Consider the following 21,980-nt stretch of genomic DNA (forward strand, 5'->3'; position numbering starts at 1 on the left):
CGTGGAGAGTGTCAAAATAAAGGTACCTCAAATAGATTTTTTATGTGTGGCATCGATGCATCAGATCATTAGAAATAAAATTATTACACCCCTAATATTTGACCACCCTGTGAAGCTTAGACACAAAGTAAAAAGCTTTGAAACCTTGAAGAGAGATCAACTGTCTTAACACGTGTCTTGATCATCAGACATTACAGCCTAATCTACAAGTTTCACTCACTAAAGGTTTATGCAGTCTTTAGATGCAATGGTGTTCTCTTTGAAAGGATACCACCCAAATGAATACTACAGTATAGGGATCATTTTTTGACCTTTTTTTCTGACAGTGTAGTATCAAAATTAGACTTTAGCCACAGACAGGGTCACATATTTATCAACTGTATTTCAAATAAGAGCATGAAGCGCATGTGTTTTGTATATGAGGCTTTTAACAGACTTATATGTTTAGGTTCAGTAATGTTACTTTAATGTCAATGAAAAGGTTATTAGTCAGTATTTGAAGTCCCTTATGTTCACAAATGCCACTTTAGTCATTTCATTGGCATTTAACAGATTTCATTGTCTTTCGCTGCAAAACCCTTGTGGTGCATGCATTTCTTTGGACAAGACATAATAAACAGTTACAAAATTCCTAAAGATGCGATGGCTTGTAAAAATTCCTGTAGAAATTACAGTTTTACTGGCAGCTGTTTGCCAGTAACGTACTGTAGATTTAAATTGATGTTATTTACTGGCAACAGTTTGTTTAAAGTTAAATGAACATGAAACATGAAAAAGTCTTTATCTTTACAGAATAAAACTATAAAATAACAGCCTCATGCAAAGCATTCTGGCAAACAGAAATAGGTTGATGAGGATTTCTGGTTCCCAGAATTTATTCTGTAAAGATAAAGACTTGTTCATGTTTAATGTTCATTTAACTTTGAACAAACTGTTTCCAGTAAATAACATAAATTAAAAATCTACAGATGCCAGTAATACTGTAATTTCTACAGAATTTTTTTACAGTGAGATCTGGAGCTGCCAACATAAGCGGATTTGAAGCAAAACTATTTAATGAATGTATAACGTGTGCAGAGAGACTTCGAATAATATCATTATCTAATTTTTGACAGAGGTGGCGTTTAGCAGGTTTTGCATTATAACAATTGATTTAATGTTCACTGTAAAAAAAATCAGTAGAAATTACAATGGTATTGCAGCTGGGTTGCCGGTAACTTACCGTAGATTTAAATTTATGTTATTTACTGGCAAGAGTTTGTTCAAAGTTAAATAAATTTTAAATATTAACAAGTCTTTATCTTTACAGAATAAAACTATACAATAACAGCATCATGCAAAGCATTCTGGGAACCAGAAATCCTCATCAACCGTTTTCTGTTTTTTGTTTCCCAGAACGTTTTGCTTGATGCTGTTTTTTTAGTTTTACTCTGTAAAGACAAAGACTTGTAAATGTTTATTTGTTTATTTAACTTTGAACAAAATGTTGCCAGTAAATAACATACATTTAAATCTACGGTAAGTTACCAGCAACCCAGCTGCAAAAACACTGTAATTTCTACAGAATTTTTTTTACAGTGTTGATGGATAGTTCACTTTTATATGCAGTCAACATAAGTAAAAATTGTCTTATCAAGTCTTATCTTCATTATAATTGTTTTTGTATTACTTTTTATGAACATACTGTATTACAGTGTGACATCATATTCATATAAATCTATTTGTATTCAATTAATATGCTTCAGTAACAGATGGAATCTATAAAGACAAAAGGCAAACTGTTACATTAGGCATGACACTAACAACATTAGCTTGATTCACGCTAATGCTAAATACTAAAATTCTCATTTATCATTCTGTGTCACCGAAGAAGAAAGACATTAAAGTTTCTCAACCACCCACAGAAAAACATTATACACAGAAGCCTTACAGTCATTATGCCATGAAGTTTCATAGACAAAGGCTTTAATGAAAAATCCATATGTTTCCATATAAAAATGTACATCAGCATAATATTTATAGCTTCGACATAGCAGGCAGTAAAAAATAGTTTACAATGAAAATATTCAAAGCATTCAAATGCATACCTCTTACAAATTCAGACTTAGACATTCCTCGAAATGATCGGGTTTTTGTATGATTTCGATTTTTGGCTGATCGGTTCAGTTCATGTTTCTCACTACCTTGCAGAGATGTACTGAATCGAATTGAAACAAAGTAAAACAGTGTTTTGGTGCACAATGTTACAAACTGAACACTATACATATTAATGGAAGACATAGTCCTTTAATGCTAGGGTCCTTTTTACTAGATCACCTTTTTGTTGTGTTGTGCGTATAAAACAAAGTCACTTCATCATAATGGAATCGAACGTTTTACGTACCCACTTCACAGTGAACTCAAAAACGTCAATACACCCAAACTGCACAGACTGAAATCTTTACGTGACATCAATGTTGCTGTTAGTGAAGGTCAATTTTTCATTTACATTTATGGCAGACGCTTCTCTCTAAAACAATTTCAGATATTACATTTTAGATATTAACAACGAGCTTGGTGTTGCAAGCACCACGCTCGACCGGCTGAGCTACAGGAATGCTTGCTTTCTTTATTTCTCAGCCTTTCTTTGCCCTGCTAGTAGGGCTCTTCACGCTCTTTGAACAAAGCACAGAAGTAATCAGGTAAGAATACGCTATCACTGCAGATAGGTTATGTAACCTGTTTGCGGCAGTTCATTGAATTAAGCGCTGGAGCTGCCGAGCGCAAAGCAGTGATGAATAAGAAAGGAGGCGATGAGGTACATGAACACATATTCAGATTCTCACAAGTAATCACAGACTAAAAATGACATAACAGGGTTGTGTTAGGCCACTGTCTAGCTTTAAGCCATTGCAAACATCACAGTTTCATTTGATCTGTACTGATTTGTTTTATTTATAAATGCGTCTTTACCACCAACACTGGGTGCAATATCTAGGCTCCCCTTTTTCACTGTACACCAATGGCTTCAATCCTCTTCCAATGCAAGCATGTTTATAAAGCAAACTTTGTATGAGCATCACAGTGTTATACACAAGTGTAACTAAATCTAATGTGTTATAAAAAAAAGAGAGTTTTTGCATTCATACAGTCCTTTAACTATGTCTTGCTATTGATTTGTTTTTGTTGTAAAAAGCATGTTTACTAATAATAATTTTTACGCAACACTTTATTTCACATATCTGGGTTGTTGTCATAAATGGATTTTAATAAACGCATGTGTTAATTATATCAATAAAGCTGTCATACAGATTTACTACATCTTGAATTTTCCTCGTCTTTGATTTCCTTAAAATCTAACACAGAACCGATATACTAAAATGATTCATTCAATTTACTCATTTTTTTAGGGTAAGTGGTCGCAATCAATTCACCCAAGCTACATTCAAACAAAAAATAATTAGAAAAACAAAACAAAACAAAAAAACTCTTGTTTAAATGCAGCCTAAATAACTTGATTGCAACCACTTACCCCAAAAAAATTGAGTAAATTGAATGAATCATTTTTTTCAGTAACAGATAACAAGACAACAGAAAACTGTTTAAACATTGTCCACTATTTCATTTTTGAAATATTAGGAAGTCTATTGTTCCGTGTTGTTATTTAATGAAATTTTACATTAAAATTTGCTCCATAGACTCTTGGATTTACCACTATACAAAAACAACCACACAAGTGAATACATTAAAATGTTTTACACTTTGAAAAACTTGAAATATTATGAACATGGGGATCTTGCTGATTGCATAAATTAAAATGGTAAAAGCCATAATGTGGCGTCAATTGGGGAAGTTGTGATATAGTCACGAAATACCTGATTAATTTATTTGTGCACTGAAAAAAAATTATTCAATTTACTAAATTCTTTTAAAAGTAAGTGGTCGCAACCAATTTATTTAAGCTACACTTAAAAAAAATAGAAAAACAAAACAAAAAACGTTTGTTTAAATGTAGCTTAAATAAATTTATTGCAACTATTTACCTTAAAAAAATTAGTAAATTGAATGAATATTTTTTTCAGTGTGTTCATGGACACGATTTCCCGCTTTTTGTCTTTTTCATGTCACTCAGCACGTTCTTTTTCATGTCATTTTATGTTCTGCCTTCTCATAGTTTTTTCCTATTTTTAAATTATTGTCACCTGGGGTTGGGGTTAGATTTGGGGTTTGGGTGTAATTTTATGTATTGGTTTCTACATGATTTTCTTCCAATTTTAAAACTATTTCCGCTTAGGGTTGGGGTTAGAGTTTGGGTTTGGGTTGGGATGTCTAAAATGTAACAAAAAGTAATTCTAACCCCAACCCCAAGCGACAATGGTAATTTTTTTTTAAAAAAACTATGAGAAAACAATGCATAAATTGACACGAAAAAGAATTCATGCTATAGACACAAAAAAACTATTTATAGAAATTTATGCTGAGTGACACGAAAAAATACTTGTGTGCTCAATGACATGAAAAAAGCGGAAAATCGTATCAAAGAACACAAATAAACCAATCAAATATTTTCCTACCATACCAAGACTTGCCTTGAGATTGGGTTGCAATTGCGGTTCAATGTCTGATAAACAACTATATGTGACCCTGGACCACACGTTAAAAACTTTGATTTATGCATAATCTGAAAGACATGGTTTATAAGGATAAGAGACTATTTGAAAATCTGGAACCTGAGGGTGCAAAAAATACAACTAAATATTAAGAAAATTGCCTTTAAAATTATCCAAATAAATTAATAATTCAATTGACTCAATTTTTAAGGTAAGTGGTCGCAATCAATTTATTTAAGTTACATTTATACAAAAAAAAAATAACCAAAAAAACTTTTGTTTAAATGTAGCTTGATAAATAATCATTGTTTTTCATGGGGGGAGGGGGGGGGTACAAAATGCAGTGTCCTTACCGAATATTCTAATGCAGTGTTTCCAAATCCTGGTCCTCAAGGACCCCCTCCTAGAATTATTTAGATGTCTCCTTATTTAACACACCCGGTCAACTCATCAGCTGGTTAGGGAGACATGTTTACCGTTTGGGAAGAAGGATGATTAGTTGAATCAGGTGTTTTATATAAGGAGACATCCAAAACCCTCCGGGAGGGGGTCCTCTAGGACCAGCACTGTCCTAATGATTTTTGGCATAAGAATCGATCATTTTGCCCATTACAATGTATTGTTGGCTAGTGCTACAAATATACCCTTGCTGCTTATGACTTATGCTTTTGTGGTGCAGGATCACATATGGTGTTTAATTGCTCGAGTGCTTAATTACCATTATCTTAAATAAAATAAAATAAATCAATGCCATCCAAATCACCAAACATAAAATGCAAAACATTGTCTTTAAATGGCAGTTGCTTAAAACTCCTTCTGCACCGTCAATTATCATTGGCTAATAAAACATCAATTCACTTCTAATTAGCCTCAAAACACCAATACTTGGTTTATCATTTGCCTTCCCACAAAATTTCAGAAGACAGTTTTGAAACCGAGCAGACGAGTTTATACAGAGACAGTATTGAATGAGCTTTTTTGCTCAGCAGCCTAAAGCAATGTACAGAAGATGCTATTGTTCGTCGACAAAAATGTTTTTTGAATTGAGGTTACGGATTACGCAACCTCTCATAAATGAAAGGTCTTAATACTCAAAAGCTTTTTATACAGCATGCACCTGTTTGAGTGAATGAAAGTTGGCAACAGATTAATGCCTGTTTCACACTGCACGCATGAAGTGATGCGTAAGCAAAGCAGATATGCAATCGGATACGTAATAGCATCCGTGCATTGTGCTTTCACAATGCCTGCGAAATTAAATTCATTTCAGTGTTCCAGCATTGAGTGTCTCTTTTAATACACAAATTATAAAATGGTTATAATGAGTGGGCCATTGAGAATTATTATAAAATGAATCGTCAAAGAATCTCATTAACATGAGGACTCAATTTAGATGCAAACCACATATATTGAACCAATTCTGCCTTGTGTATCTCTCAGTGTCTGTAACTTGCATTGAGGAAAACAGACTTAAAGAAGTTCCTTTATGTGATTGGCCTTTATTGGGTGAATGATTTCCTTCATTATTTCATGTTGTTACCTGCAGCAAACACAGGCTCAATGATTCAATTACGTATGCATATATATTTTTGCTACACAACCCACGGTGCTTATGCTGATAGTGCCAGCTTTAACCTGTTTATATGGGCACTGAAGTAAATATGCACTGCTTATGCATGCAGTGTGAAACAGGCCTCATGCTTTGCTTCATTTAATTTAGTTAAGTCACTTGAAAAGCAGAGAATGCACTTTGCCATTATGAATGCCTTTGCCATAGCTGAATAGCCCTAACTAACAAACAGTAGCAAAGACTTGCATTTGAGGTATGCCTGTGGAGAATAAAACAACACTTGAAACTTTGCATCAGATTATTGCTCTGAAAGTATGAGCTACCTGATCATGAAAAGTCCTACATGCTGGTGATAAAAAACAGATGCAAGTCCTGTATTTCATCGTCCTAGTTTCGATTCAGAATATTATCTGAGATTCTATTGCAGTGATTTCAACCTTGATAATGCGTGTAAGATGTATGCTGTATTCTGTGTGTATATATATCTCATTTCCCGCCAGCATTTTTTGTCATTTCAACTTACTATTATTACTCTTGACTAGAGATGAGTTGTTATAACTTATAAAATTAAGTTGACTTTTCTCTATTTTATAAGTTGTGACAACTCCTCTCTGTTGACATGACTTGTAAATCAAAAAAGTTGATTTAACAAAAAATTAAGGCAGCAAATTATTTTTTACAGTATATCTTTATTTTTTCTCTCTTTATAAACTCTTAAAGGTGCAGTGTGTAATTTTTAGAAGGATCTCTTGACAGACTATATTAGACTATATTATCAGGGATGTATAAAGGCCATTTTTAATGAACCGTTATATGTTTATTACCTTAGAATGAGATGTTTTTATCTACATACATCGAGGGTCCCCCTACGTGGAAGTCGCCATTTTGTGCCGCCATGTTTCTACAGAAGCCCTTAACGGACAAACTTTTTTTACTAAGTTTTTTTCTGACGATGACATGTTTTTCCGGTGGCGGCTACCATAGCTTATCTTTGCGTTTCAAAAGCGAGGGGTGAGCAGTGGACTGAGCCGTTGGTTGCAATTCACAACCTTACCACTAGACAAAAATTTGCTGCACCTTTAAATATGGGTATTTTTCTTCAAAAAATACAAAATCATTAGCAGAAAGCTAAATTAATTATTGCATTTTGTGAAGGAATTTTGTTAGAGATCAGATTCAGAACGATTATCAAAACATACACGCAGTGTAAAATTAATAAATCAAGTTTTTTTGTAAATTGGGTAAGTGCGCCATCTAGTGGAAAATCGTGGTATTACAGATAACCATAAAAACTCATCAGGAACACGTTTTTTTTCCAGGCCAATGTTTTCTCTTAATTGAGGATATATCTTGTCAATGGCGGGGAATGAGTTAAACACAACCAACCATGACCAAAAAAGAGTAACTAATCGTGACAAAATAAACAAATCACTCACTCACACTGACACTACTTGCAATATATAACAACATAAACTACCAAACCAAGCAGCATTTATAAAAAATATTTTTAACCCATAATGAGTCAATATTGTACAGTACAAACACGATAGGTTATGCAATCATGGGTTATAATAACCCAGCAATTGGGTTAAAACAACCCAGCATTGCATCAATATTAACCTAGCGGTGTGTTCTGTCCAATATTTTCCAAAAATAGCTTAAAAACAACCCAGCCATTTTGAGACTTTAGGCGAGGCAAATTATACTACTCTTGGGATTAGCTGGTTACAAGTAATAAAAAAAAACTCACAGGCTCAGGTAACATTTGTTTGCAGACGCTACTTGGTTTCAAATTTTGTTATCTAATGCAATGAAATTCCTGCAACTTCTGTGTCCAAAATGCTGACTTTTGGGGCCACTGTGCATTGCCCAATCTTTAAACGTTTTCTACACTGCAAAGTTATGCTTTGGATTGCTGTACAGGGTGGATATCACGTTCACCTATCAGAGAATGAATGTTACCGGGATCGCAGAGCAGCGTACAATAGGTTACAGTATGTGTTTCACATCTGACCATGTAAAAGCAATCATTCACATGTGGCCCCTTTGTAATGAAAAATGCTGACAAGTATTAATGAAAATAACTTGGATATTTAATCAATTTAGCTGGTGAAATCTAAGATGCTTGTGTCAAAGACATCAGAGCCCCAAAAGTGCATATTTGATTAATGGTCTTAAGATATGTAGCTGCTTGCCTGAAGACTGAAGTCAGTAGTTTCGCTAAAAACGTTGGTGACTTTGTGTTGACTTTGATTTGTGGGCCACATTGAAGTTAAATAAAGCAGATAATAAGGATGTCGGTTAAGTGATTTATGGCCCGATTCGAGAACATGCATCACAACAAAAAAAGCAGTATACAGATTTGTATCTATGCCGCTCTAACTAAATATATAAGTCGTTTTGCAGATATAATATATTTGGTGTTAGGTTACATAATTATGACTTCATTAAGTGTCCTGAATTGTCGCCATACTGTAGTTATTCGATGTTTGAATAGCTTTATCAACATATTTAAGTTCTTACAAAGTCTCTACACCTATGATTACATTGTATTATAATTAGATTTTTAATTATGATTCAGTTTTGGCCACCGATGAAGAAACCGTACCATACTGTAAGTGTCGGAAAGCCACATACACATGTAGCAGGGTGAGATACTGTATCCTATATAATACAGCGTGGTTGTATAAAGGCTATAGATATTTTAAATTAAGAGTAAAACTATTATATCGTAGTGAAAAAATTTGCTGTCAATGCAAATCACATTCCACATTACCGGCTTACAACGTTATCTGTTTTTTATATTGCTTTTTTAATGATATGACTCATTTTAAAAACGCTTACCTGTCATTTATTTAAAAAAAAATAGAAAATTCTATACATTTATTTTACAGTTCATTATTTTTCCTACTGTCTTAGAAAAAAAATGCAAAATATAAATGTTTCGAGATGGAATTAAGTATGCATTAAACCAAAAAGTCCATCTACAGCTCAAAAAAGTAAATTACACACAAATGCATGCATATGTACGATACATGCATACACAGTCATTTTGGGAAGTATATAAATTTCATAATTTGTAGCTCTTGCCTTAGTATTTTTAATGTCCATGCCCTCTCCAACACAAATATTTTATGGCTCTGATGGTACGTTCACACGGGGCATAAGCTTTAACGCTTCCCATTCACTTTAACGGTGCATTCACACGGGGCGTAAGCGATAACGATTCCCATTTACTTTTAATGGGTGACGTCATGTGTTGCCAAACTGAATTGTGGATCCATCGGCGCCGCATCAGTGCCGTTTTTCGCGGCAGAAGTTTAACATTTCTCTCATCAGAGCCAGCCAATTACGTTTATGGAAGACCAGAGCATAGGTTGCAACCACTGTGATTGGCTGTTGGCCACGCTTCAGACAAGCCTTTCGTCAAGCGTTAATGGGTGACATTGTGCGTTGCCGAACTGAATTGTGGATCCGTCGGCACCGCGTCACTGACGTTGCTCGCGGCAGAAGTCGAACATTTCAGCCAATCAGATTACTTTATGCATATTACCCAGGCAGAGCCAGCCAATTACGTTTATGGAAAACCCATAGATATATACACTAGATGTCGCCTTGGGGCTCTGAGCATGCGTCAAAACCGCCGCCATCTTAGAACAGGGGTCTTGTCATAGGAAGTATCTAGGTAAAGCTGCTATGTCCACCTGTACTTCGAATTCATGGACGATGCCGGACTTTTGTGCTGCGTATGCATTAGGGCTACTAGCACTATGCATTATGGTTAGAAAAAGTAGATTTTCAAAATTGTAAAACTTTAATTTTTTTCTTGACCCAATGCTAAATACATGTCTGACTGAAACAAACCAAAAGAAAAAGAAGATAATCGCATTCATGACGATTTATGGTGATTTTATTTCCATTACACCATTGCCCACAATGACGCTGATGCGGGATTCCCCTGTTTCAAGATGGCGGCTCTGTTTGACTCATTTGGTCCAATGAACTGCCGTAGCCAAGGCGACATCTAGTGTACATATCTATGTGGATGACCGAGCATGTGTTGCGGCCACTGTGATTGGCTGTTGGCTACGTTTTAGAAAAGCCTTCCGTCAAGCGTTAACGCTTCCGTCCCGTGTGAATGTACCGTTACAAAACATGGGATGTCATAATTTTAGACACTACCCTTTACACATCTTTTATTACAGTAGCTACTACTAATGAAACCTGTTTTGATTGAGATGTTGCATCTAACAAAGTGGGCATTTATTAGAGGTACCTGATATCTGTAACTTTTTGTCCTTAAACAGCCTATAAAAGCATTAGCTCAGCATTTGTTAATGAAGCGTTTTGTAGCGAACCAATTGTGGATTGTAATGGACTTTATCTCTTCTCCCCAAGACTGTGCCAAACATTTGGTCCATTTATCTCAACCTCTCAAGTAAACTCTGGTTAGTAAAAACTTCAACAAAAGACCCTTCGCCTTTGGAATGACTTTACAATGACGCCATTCATCAATAAGTGGATCAATAAGGCTCTGGCTAGTACATGTCATACAAACACATACAAAAAACAAAAGTTTGCACAGTCCAATGATCATAAAATGTGTAGGGTATACATGCTGCTTGGACTTTCCAACAATTTTTGGCCAGCGATCTACACTATGTTGAGGCATACAATTCAACAACTGACCCAGGATCAGCTTAAACTGGAAGGCACAAAACCAGTTGTGCTGCATGTTTGATTTGGCATTGCACTGTTTATTCCAATATGTTAATCAGGACAATTAGAGTTTGAATCAATATTTATATGAAATATTTTAATCTGTGATTATCAAAACATTAAGAGACTTCAGGATCTCATTTTGCCATCTCTGCAGAGCATTGAAATCATTTATCTGCGCAAGATCAATGAAGACATTTTTTTCTACATTACCATTCGTCTTCTGTTTACCCACAAGCAAACAACAGGTGGTGCTGTATGTCAGTACTTTAGGACCCATACAGATCAAAACTCGCCTACTATGCTAATACACAACATTGTGTCATGTGATGTCTAATACGCCTGCGACACTTTTGACATAACAGACACTCTTTTCCACCAGAATGCATCTTTTTATCGATTTTGTGCAAGGTATCTTCTTCAGCGTGAACACAGTGTATATCATCTGCATTGCTTATCCCCACAAACGCACAAACAAACAAACAAATACAGACAGAAGACATGCTACATTAAAATAACAATACTTCCCATGTGATTCAACACATTTTAGACAACATCCATCAGTGAACCGCTTTGGAAAAAAATAACAATTATTAGTAAAAGTAAAGTCAAATTCATTGTCTTTTTTATGTTTCAGTTTAAGCAGGTTTACGGTTTGGTGACAAACAAGCAAACAAACAAACTAACTAACTAACTAACAGACTGTATTAATGCAGCGTTAAAACATGCTACACATCTTTTATCTCGTGAATGAGAAGCTTGGGTGTATTAGTAAATCTTTTTAAAATGGGATATACAGGTAAAACTCTTAAATTTGTGGTGTTTACAGAAAGCACCTTTTGTCAACACAACCCTGTTTGTTTACTCTGAAGAGAAAAATATATATATTAAGTCTGAATTGCACCTAAATGTCAAACTTGACAGATTAAAAAAAATAAATATAAATAAATAAATAAAAAAGCACCCTATTCAGCGTATCATTATCGTCCATTAATAATGGAAAATATTTTTTACCGTGTGATTTTGCATTAATTTTAATCTCAGTAAATATGTCTACATAACTGCTACAGGAGAAATGACAAACATACTATTAGATTTTGCTACAGGATATTTTGATAAATGCATGCCAACTTTTATTTTTAGGAGAGTGTTGCATAATTTGATGGAGGCTGAAAAGTGCTACTTCCGATTGCTACCAAGTTACTTTTAAATAGAATCGGTCTGAATCAGATTCGTTATATAAGCACAAGGCTGGAAAAATGTGAGGATGCATAACCACAGACTGATCAAAAGGAATTATGTTGTTGCTTAATAAGAGCACTGTGTCTGCTCTTACAAAACGCAAGTAAACCACTACAGATATGCACACCACTCGCTTGCATATCAAAAACATGATGTAGATCTAAAAATAAGGTTTAGTTCAATCTCTACTTGGATTCATGCTGGAATTTTTGGAGTGAAACATTTTATGCCTTCGATAGTCTCATCTAGTTTTATCTAAACAACCTTCTTGAGCCTGTCAAATGAATGGCCGACATAAGCTAGCAGCTGCAGATGTTATACACTGTTCTGGATGAAGGGTGCACAAGATGTGTGGGGTTGTTTTTAACTCTGGACAGCACTGCTGTTGATCACTGGGGTCGTGAGTGCCGCCCCAGCAGAGAGAGAGAGGGAGAGAACGCCACAACTTGGTCACTTCTCGACCTATGCTGCGTGACATCGCCCCCTTGTGGACAGGACCTGCTTTGTTTGTACCTGCACTCGCACGTGCCTTTCAAACGTTGGTCACGTGGTCAGGGTTTTCCCTGACTTCGATGCACTCGATTTCCTCTCTCTCCCTCTCTCTTTCCCGCTCTTTCCTTTTGGCTCGTTTCTTTTTCTTGTGCCGTTTTTTCGAGGGCGGAAAAAACGTCAAAAACACGGGCAGGATGACGAAACAGTGCAGCACTGTGCATCCGGCCGTGAGCAGGGAGCATTTGAACAGCGTATAGGTCAGGTTAGAAGGCACGAAAAGAAGGGGCATTATCCCGATCACAAAACACGAGGTGTTCTGCAAAATGGCCGCCCCGTGTTCCTCCAATGAAATTTTTATGCACTGAGTCCTTGTGTGCTCAGTGGCCAGTACGAATGTGTACAGATGGGGGGCACAGTGATCCATGGCAAAGTTGAGAGTATAAATAAGGCACAGAATAGAGATGCTGTCCATGTCTACATTCCAGAGCGTCATGAGACCCAAGACGCCCAGCTCCACAGAAGTGACGGTCAAGATCAACCAGAAGTTTCCCAGCGGGTTGATGACCAGGAAAAAGGTGAGGATGAGAATGGTCAACACACTGAAACCTGACGTGAGGATGGGGGAGACGATGGAGGAGCTGTAGCGGTCCATGAAAACAAAGGTCGGGTTGAAGACGATAAACTTAATGCTGTTTATGAGGGAAAGTGGTCGAAGTCTTTCTAGCAGCTCCACGACCTCCTCCCTGGTCTTCTCGGTCGTCCTGGCGACCAGGTACATCTTGGACGCGATGATGTCATACTCATCTCCGTTTTTGGAGAAAATGATGTCGTCCACAAAGTGTTTATACTCGGGGCTTCGGAGAAACGAAGTCTTGAGGATGTTAATAAAATCGCTTTTGGTTGATGCGCTGACATTGACGACCTTCAGATAGTGAAAGTAGTTATCGATCCATGAAATCTTATTAAAACCCTGGCCTAACGTCTTCAGGTGCTCCTTCACGGTGGAGTTCCAGTACTCGATGGGTTCGTAGATGTAAAAGCCAATCACTGGACTGTAGTTGCTGAAGTACTTTTGTTGGGTCAACGCGAACGAGACGCTGGGCGAGTTACTAGCTAGCAGGTTAATAATGTTGGATCCGTCGCTGATCTGTAAACAACCCATAAAAGAAAAAGAGGCATAAATCAGGTAGAGGATAACCACAAAAGGCTTGACGTAAGTGTTGGTAATCCATTCCGTGTAATGCTCCCTCAGGAAGTGCTGAATGAAGTGGTTCTGGTACGGTACGCTGTCGTGGTGCGTGGAGAGGTCGTGACCGTCGCTCATCATGGTTTTAAACCAGGTGGGCTGACGGTCGAGGTACTCCACGGAGGGGATCTTACAGCAGAATACACTATGATAGCGGTTCTGCTCCAACTGCCCGGCAAATACCAAGCAGGAACCGTAGAAGGAGAAGACATAGAAGTAGTTCACCAGGACTGCTACGCACATGCTCTGGCAGAAGACCTTCACGGATTCGATATTGGTGAACGGACTGGCGCCCATGCCGAATGTGATGATATAGAGGGAGCTGGTCATGGTGTAACACACCATCACGTCGGCAAAAGCATCCGCCACTCTCTCTTTGAAGGGCAAACTCTCTCTGGTTCTTCTCCAGCCGGCCAGAAGTTCAAAGACCCCCTTGGTTCCATGTCCTGAAAACAACAGAAAGACAGAATATTTTGGTAAGAGGTATAGGGATTACAAAAATAAACAATGTCAAGTACACTCCCGTAATCTAGTAATGTGAAGCATGAGTAGTGATGACGCGATACATCACCCTAGCCAATATTTGGCAGTATTTGGCTATTTCCTGTGTAAACTTGGCTTATTAGCAGAGGTTGTAGTTCTCTTTAGTCAGTTCCAAAATAATACTGGACAACAGACATTTCCTGTTAACTACCCAGCTAGCAATTGCCGTCATTTCACTTTCTAGGTTAACTACAGACCCGATATAGTCCGGCTATGAGTAACCCACTTTTAGCCAAAATAAACTTAAATTTGTGTTACATGTCGTTTTTGCCATAATGAGGTGCATAATATTACCTCATGTAAACAAAGTCACACGTGATTACAAGGTGTTTGGTTTCATGTATTTATTTGTTTATTTTTGGGCTGTGATTAGATTTTAAATATTCACTGACAGACCAAATTTTGCCTTGTTTTAGCCAAGACATCTGGGCTGTGTTTGAACGACTATAAGACGTCTTTTAAACTCAAAATTGCTTGCTGGGAAATGTGACCCTGTCTGTGAAATACAGGTTAAAGTCCCATAATCTGATATTTGAAGCATAAAAAATTTATTTTGTTAATTGATTTGAGATTAATTTCAATCTTTGACCTGATCTAACTCTGTGAATATTAAAGATATCAAGGTTATATTGTCAGAATGTTCTTTTACATTATATGGGAATCATATGTATGCGTTTATGTAGAAAACAGTAAATCTCGGGTCACAGACTGGGTCACAAATTATTATACATTTTTTTACAATAAGTATTACACAAAACAATGCCAAACAGTAAAAATTATATATAAAAAGTGTTCGCTTATATAGCAATTTTCTGTTATTAATCATCAAAAAATCTTTATTTAATTACTAGTATTATTTATTTGATTAAATATGATTATTTAAATGTTGAATATAATATAAAATATTTTTATATAAAATAAATTTGCAATAACGTTGTGTTTGTTAACATTAGTTAATGCATCAGCTAATTTAAACTAACAATGAGCAATACTTCTATAGCATTTATTAATTTTATTTCATGTTAATTCCTGCATTTACTGTACTAATAATTTTTTTATCAAAGGTTGAGCTAACATGAACTGTTTTGCCATTAACTAATATTAACAAAGATTAATAAATGCTGAAAAAATATATTGCTCATTGTTAGTTCATGTTAGCTAATACATTTAGTAAGGAATAATTGACGACAGGCCGTTGAATTATAAGAAAATAATGCACACCCATTTTTGACAATGGATGTGCATTATGCTGTATTACCACCTTGGGTGTGCATTATTTTCAAATAATTCAAAGGACCGGAGTCAATTATTCCGCTTATACCACGGTTACCACAAACATGTCTCTTGTGCCTATTTTTAAGACATTTTAAAAGTTAGGTGTGCGGTTGTCAAAAAATAATGCATACCCGTGGAACATTTCTCAACCAATTAGAATATAGCATTAAACAGACCCATGCTATAACTCATGATAACAAATACAACCGTTTATAAAGTGTTACCGAGGTAAGTGTCACTTTATTGATCTAAAGCATTTTCCATTATTATTTATTTAATTAAATAAAGTGTATTATACATGATTATGCATTTGATCAAGCATTGGCCACTAGACATCAGCATCTGCATTAACATTCAAACACTAAAGACAAGTTATTATCACATTGCCAATTTTTCTCAATAGTTTGCTAAGCTGCACTAGCAGGAATATATTCTGTGCACTTAAACTAGAACATCCGATCTAGTCTGTGTGCTTACGTTTGCCTTTGAAGATATTAATACATTTAACTTTCATCCATCCACTGAATATTTTACTTGGAATCACAGACATCACAGTTCATCTTTCGCTGTCAAGAACACATCACAAAATCTCTTCTCTTACTTCCTCCTACATAATCAGGCATTTCCATTGACCTGTGAGAAAGAATCTAATTAACCATAAAGGATTACAACGATGTAAAAGTTAGATAGAGTGGCTTTCACTGCTTTTGGCTTTATTAAAAGGCAAACAGGTCTACCAACTTGTGTATAAGGTGGGCATGTATGCGGTAACAAAATGATTTAAGATCCTGGATGCCAAGCGAAACATTGTACTGATCAACACTAAATACTGCGGAAAAAACAACCACGACAAATCACAACCACGACAGTGATTTTCAAAGGATGGGGCATGCATTTCAATTCATGTATTGTATCTTTCGTACTCCACAAATGAAAACATATATGGGTTAGGAGCAACATAAGGATAAGTAAATGATATCTGCACTTTTCTTTTTTCTGAGATCTACAGTGCTACTTAAATAAGACTTTTTCCCCTTAATTATTTATTTATCCAGTTATTTTTGAATATTTTAAAAAGAAAAAAAAATGGTCAAAATGTGTACTGGGGCAGTACTCTTAAAAAGGTCGTAATATGTACCATTTATAGGTAGACTGATTAATCGTTTTTTTAGATGAATCGGCACTGATAGTTCATCGGTGGAACAGAAGTAGGAGGTATTCATTTGCTGAAAAGATGCTGCATTAGCAAAGAAACAACAGCAGAAATCTAAGTTTGTCATCAAGTATATAATATTAGTAGTACCTCAAACAGTTACACAAAAATACACGCACATAAATCAAACCCAAATGTTTAAAGTCACGATTATTAGCATTGATTTGCATTAGTTTATATACAGCTGGTTACTTTTATCCATGATTTATCCATATTTAAAGTTAATAACTAGAGAAAGCGAACTATATGCAGCTGTCGGTGTCGGCTGCGTTATCATATCCAACAAATCAAAATCTGATTTCGGTTCGGTTCACTTTCATCTTTTGTTATTTTGATTAGATTAACATTAAGTGCTAAAACAGATGCAAATAAAGTACAAGGCTATACAATAGACATTTATGTCATTTCAATTGGAAGTATTTCACAGAAGTATTTACTTCAATACTTAATACAGTTTTTCTCAGTCGCTTTGGTACATTTCTCGAATCACCTTTAATATTTGCAATACAGTAAGTGCATTTAACAAAACAATTCGTACAAATAGCGAAACACCATGGATTACCTGCAAAGGCCAGTTTCTTGCTCAAAATCCTTAGTTCATCTCTCAAAAGTAAATATCTGTGTCAATGAACATGTCAGTGCCATCAGAATAACAAGTCCTAGTGTCATTGTATGGATAAGAGACATAAGGCAAATTGCTTAGTCATGTTGTCAATATAACAGTTTACTCAGGAGGGATGTTCTGAAGTAAACTGGCTAAAGTTTTGGTGACAATTATTGTAAATTGTAGGTTACACCTTAGTGTATGTGGGAGTTTGCTTGCAAGAGATTGGACAAGATCATATTTACGCTTTTACTGTTTGTACTGTAATTTGTTGACAGATCATGTCATTGCGATACAGAAAGAAAAAGACAGCACTGCATAGCACAAAGAAAAAAGAAAAAATGTGAACATAGGACAATCTCCTTAGGGAAAACTGTACAGTGCAGTCTTCCTACACCTCCTGACGTTCCTGTCTGTTAGAGAAAGTCAAGATTCACCAGGGAGTAATGTACCAATTCAGGACAGATTTAGAAAAAAAGTCTAATGGAAATGTATAGAAATATGCTTGACATATTATGACAAGTGTTCAACCATTTTGCATGTAAAGACTTAATGCTATGTAGCCTACTAATGCCTAAATGTTTTGGGGGATGGGACTATTCAACAGAAACCCATTATAATACATTTTGATCAACATGACATAATAAGCAATTGATAATGTTAGGAAACAGCAGAGAATTGTACATAATCAAAGCATTTGCAACTTCTTTAAAGAAATGAGAAACTGCTTTTTGATGTGCACAAGTGACAAGATGATGTGAAGATTGAACAAGTAGTTTTGAGAATTTCAATTCTGATCTGAAAAATGTACCAAACCAACTGAGAAAAACTGTAATAAAATAAACATATTTTTATTTATACATTTATTCGTTCATTTAGCACATTTTTATGGTTCAGTGCTGTTATTTTATTACTTTTGTAATACATTTCAGCACTGTTTAACTTTTAGTGTTATGTTTGTTTTTTATCCAGTATCTATTTTAAAAAGAATCTGTCAATCAGTTATCGGCCAATAGGGACCAACAGAGTTAGCGGTATCAGTAAAAAACACTATCGGTCGACCTCTAGTATAAATATGAACTCTTTACGTACAAAGCTGTACTTTTTGAAAAGGTATGGCCCCAGTGACAGCTGGGGTAAATATTTGAAGAGTTTGGTTCCAAAACGCAATAAATCGATTTTGACAAATTTCGGTAAAAACGTGTTTTCTATACCAAGAAAGTGACAAGATGAAAACCACTATTTTCTGCTACAAACTTTCCCACAGCATCTTTAGGTTATAAAAACATAAAAAATTCAAATCCATAACTTGATTTTCAAAGATTTATTATAAAAACGAATTATTTTTTCCACAAAATGCAATAAGTCCATGACAGTTTTTGTTTCAAAATGCTAGAAATCTATTAATTCAATGTACAAATGTGCATTCATCTTTGCCATTTTATATTCATTTAGTTGAACAGTGATATACACTGACAAAAAATAAACATTAATGTCATTAATCAAAACACTTACTTTGTCATATTAAGAACACTGTCATTGCTGCGGTTATACTTGACGTCGTCGCTTAGCATTTTTCACAGCGATCAGCTGTAAAATGTTTTGGTCCTGCTCGATTTTCGTTGACTTTGAGTAAAATAATGTAAAGTTTTTCATAATGTGTTAGCATGAGAAGCTTGATGCTGTCGGGAGATAAGCACCAGTCTCCCGAGTGCTTTGTGTAAATTATTAGATGTTGATGACAATCTTTCCCGTCACAGAAAACCATCACAGGTTTATCAATGCCATTAAAGTATTATTTTGTTTTGTTTGTTGATCACGAAGTACAAAGTAGATTAGGAAAACTAAGATTCCGTGTACTCAACGCTCCGCCATTGTTTGTTTACACTGCGTGAACGGTGGGCTGTAATTTCTGGAATGGATTTATTGCGTTCTGTAAAAAAGGAGTGGCGTTTATCGCATTTTGGGAAAAAAGGGAGAAAAGATGACAGAATAACACAGCGGATATTGGATTTTGCGTAAAATTAATTATTTACTTTTAAATACTGACCTGATATAATACTGATTTTGGCAGTAACTCATTTTTTTCAAAAATAGCTTTTATCGCGTTTTGGAACCAAACTCTTCATTTTGACATTTTGTTCTGACATGATAGATAGATAGATAGATAGATAGATAGATAGATAGATAGATAGATAGATAGATAGATAGATAGATAGATAGATAGATAGATAGATAGATAGATAGATAGATAGATAGATAGAAATTTGCTAGGCATCTAGGTGTAAACATGGGTTGCTGCTTGCCAAATTGTAGACCAACAAACCTCTGCATAAAGAAAATAATGTGTGATTAATACCTGACCCTGCCATCTCCAGAATAACACTATCATTGCTTGAGCAATTCCCTTAATAAACCCCGCAATTAGGAAGATTAATTAAATGCATGAAGTACTGTAAGAGCCACTTATTATTTGCAATATCTACCCAAAAAAATGTTAACAGTGATTTGCATGGTAAATAAAGTTTAAATTCATTACAATGGCTAAAAAGAGATAAACCCACATTTTTTCACTAAAGGCAATATTGCCCCGGTTGTTATAGAGGCAGATCCAGCTAGTACACCTTCAGATGCATGTACCCGAAGCACAGCTACTGTAATGCATTAATCTCCATTTGAATTCAGTCTCAAACATCTCCTTCATTGAGAACTCATCAACATTACCTTGTGCAATGACCGGTTGCTTGCTGCCAACTTAATGATTTGGTAAATATTTAAACATCGAAAACATGAAGATGATATTTTATTAAAATATTCTGGTTTTATATTGAGCATAGCATACAGTTGTTTTGAGTTGTGATGTCATCCTCTGAATGCTAATTTAGGATAGCTTCAATTTAACTGTAAGTTAGAGGAGTGAATTAGTTACCCGTTCATATATTACTTTATCTGATTTTTTGTTAGCTGTTGTATAAAAATAACAATTTGGAAGTCACAATAAATACACTTAAAAAAAAGGTCAAGTTGTCACTGGAGCAGCACCCTTTAAAAAGATCCTAATATGGACCATTTAGGTATAGATTTGGATACATTTGGTACCAGTACATGTATGTACCTTTGAGGTACTTATATGCATTCTATGGTACAAATATAGGTATGTACTGTATATGAACCATTTAGGTGCAAAGGTGTACTTTTCGAAAGGGATCTTTCTTCGAGCGGCGATTACTTTATAGTGGGCTAAGATTAAATCACCAGTTTATATATAAATGTGCTCATTTCCCAAAGTTCATAATAAAACAGTGGTATTATTACTGTGATTTCATAATATTTAAAATATGCTCAGTAATTAAATTATTAATATTTTTTATTATCTAATACGATTTTATTTTATTCCTCTTTAAAGACAAATTTAATTCTCCACTTTCCGACATTTCCTTTTTATATACATGTATCTTATGGATATTCCAATCCAACAACAACTTTGCCTCTAAAATAGCATACAGTATATGATTTTGTTTCAAACAAGCATCGTCAAAGGGTTCCATCTATTCAGGGGTGTAAATTAAATTGGGAATATACAAGAAGTGCATGCACTTAATGCTGCAAAAAAACCTGACATCACAGAATAACAGTGACACAGTTAAATGGTAGGGAGAGCAATAGCAAACAGAGTGCATTAAAAACTGAAAGCACAGATACGTGAGCTGGCAGAAGGGAAGCCTTCTCCTGCCGCTCATAAATCACAGGCTGGGACAGAGATTATTGAGGCTTTCGAAATAAAACCATTTCAACAACAACTGAGATCATTTCTCTGGACCGGGCGCCTGTCTAATCGGGCCATTGGGAGCACAGATGCCCCCGGACACAGACAGTGGACGACTACTGACTGTCCTTATAGGATGCATAGGCCATAAAGAAATTAACTGAGTGCTAATTAAATTCTAGTTGAATTCGTAAAATCAAATTGAGGTAGCCAAGGATTCACAATTGTAATTTGAATTTCCATTTAAGGGAGTATAATTCCAATGAACATAACTTAAAAAAGCGTGAACTTCCTATTAATGTGTATTCACTCTCAGAAAAAATACAAATGTTGTCACTGGGACGGTAGCCTACCTTTCAAAAAGGACCTAATATGTACCATTTTGGAATACCTTTGAGGTACCTGCACTCTAAAAATAGCTGGGTTATTTTTGACCCATAATGGGTAAATATTGGACAGAACACACCGCTGGGTTAAAATGGACTACCCCATGGTTGCATAACAACAACCCAACATTGGTTCATTTTTAACCCAGCATGGGGTCATTTTAACCCAGGATGTGTTATGTCCAATAATAAATAACCCAGACATTTTTAGAGTGTGTATCTTTGAGGTACTAATACCAATATAGCCTATTGGTTAGAGTGTCATGCTTATAACCAAAAAGTTGGCTCATGATTGGTGGGTTGCAACTGTAGTGCCCTTGAGCAAGGCACCTTAA

General features: G+C 35.5%; 1 protein-coding gene across 1 annotated transcript in view; it reads right to left on the reverse strand.

The window, feature by feature from the left end:
* Positions 1-9,594: 9,594 nt before the first annotated feature.
* The window catches only part of ptchd4 (patched domain containing 4), a 35,853-nt gene continuing 23,467 nt past the window's right edge, over positions 9,595-21,980 (reverse strand). Inside the window, exon 3 of the mRNA XM_055185365.2 lies at positions 9,595-14,304. Coding sequence (XP_055041340.2) covers positions 12,653-14,304 — 1,652 coding nt within the window. The 3' untranslated portion in view covers positions 9,595-12,652. The remainder of the gene's footprint in view (positions 14,305-21,980) is intronic.

The sequence above is a fragment of the Misgurnus anguillicaudatus genome, chromosome 18 (assembly GCF_027580225.2).
Source record: "Misgurnus anguillicaudatus chromosome 18, ASM2758022v2, whole genome shotgun sequence".
In the NCBI taxonomy this organism is placed as follows: Eukaryota; Metazoa; Chordata; class Actinopteri; order Cypriniformes; family Cobitidae; genus Misgurnus; species Misgurnus anguillicaudatus.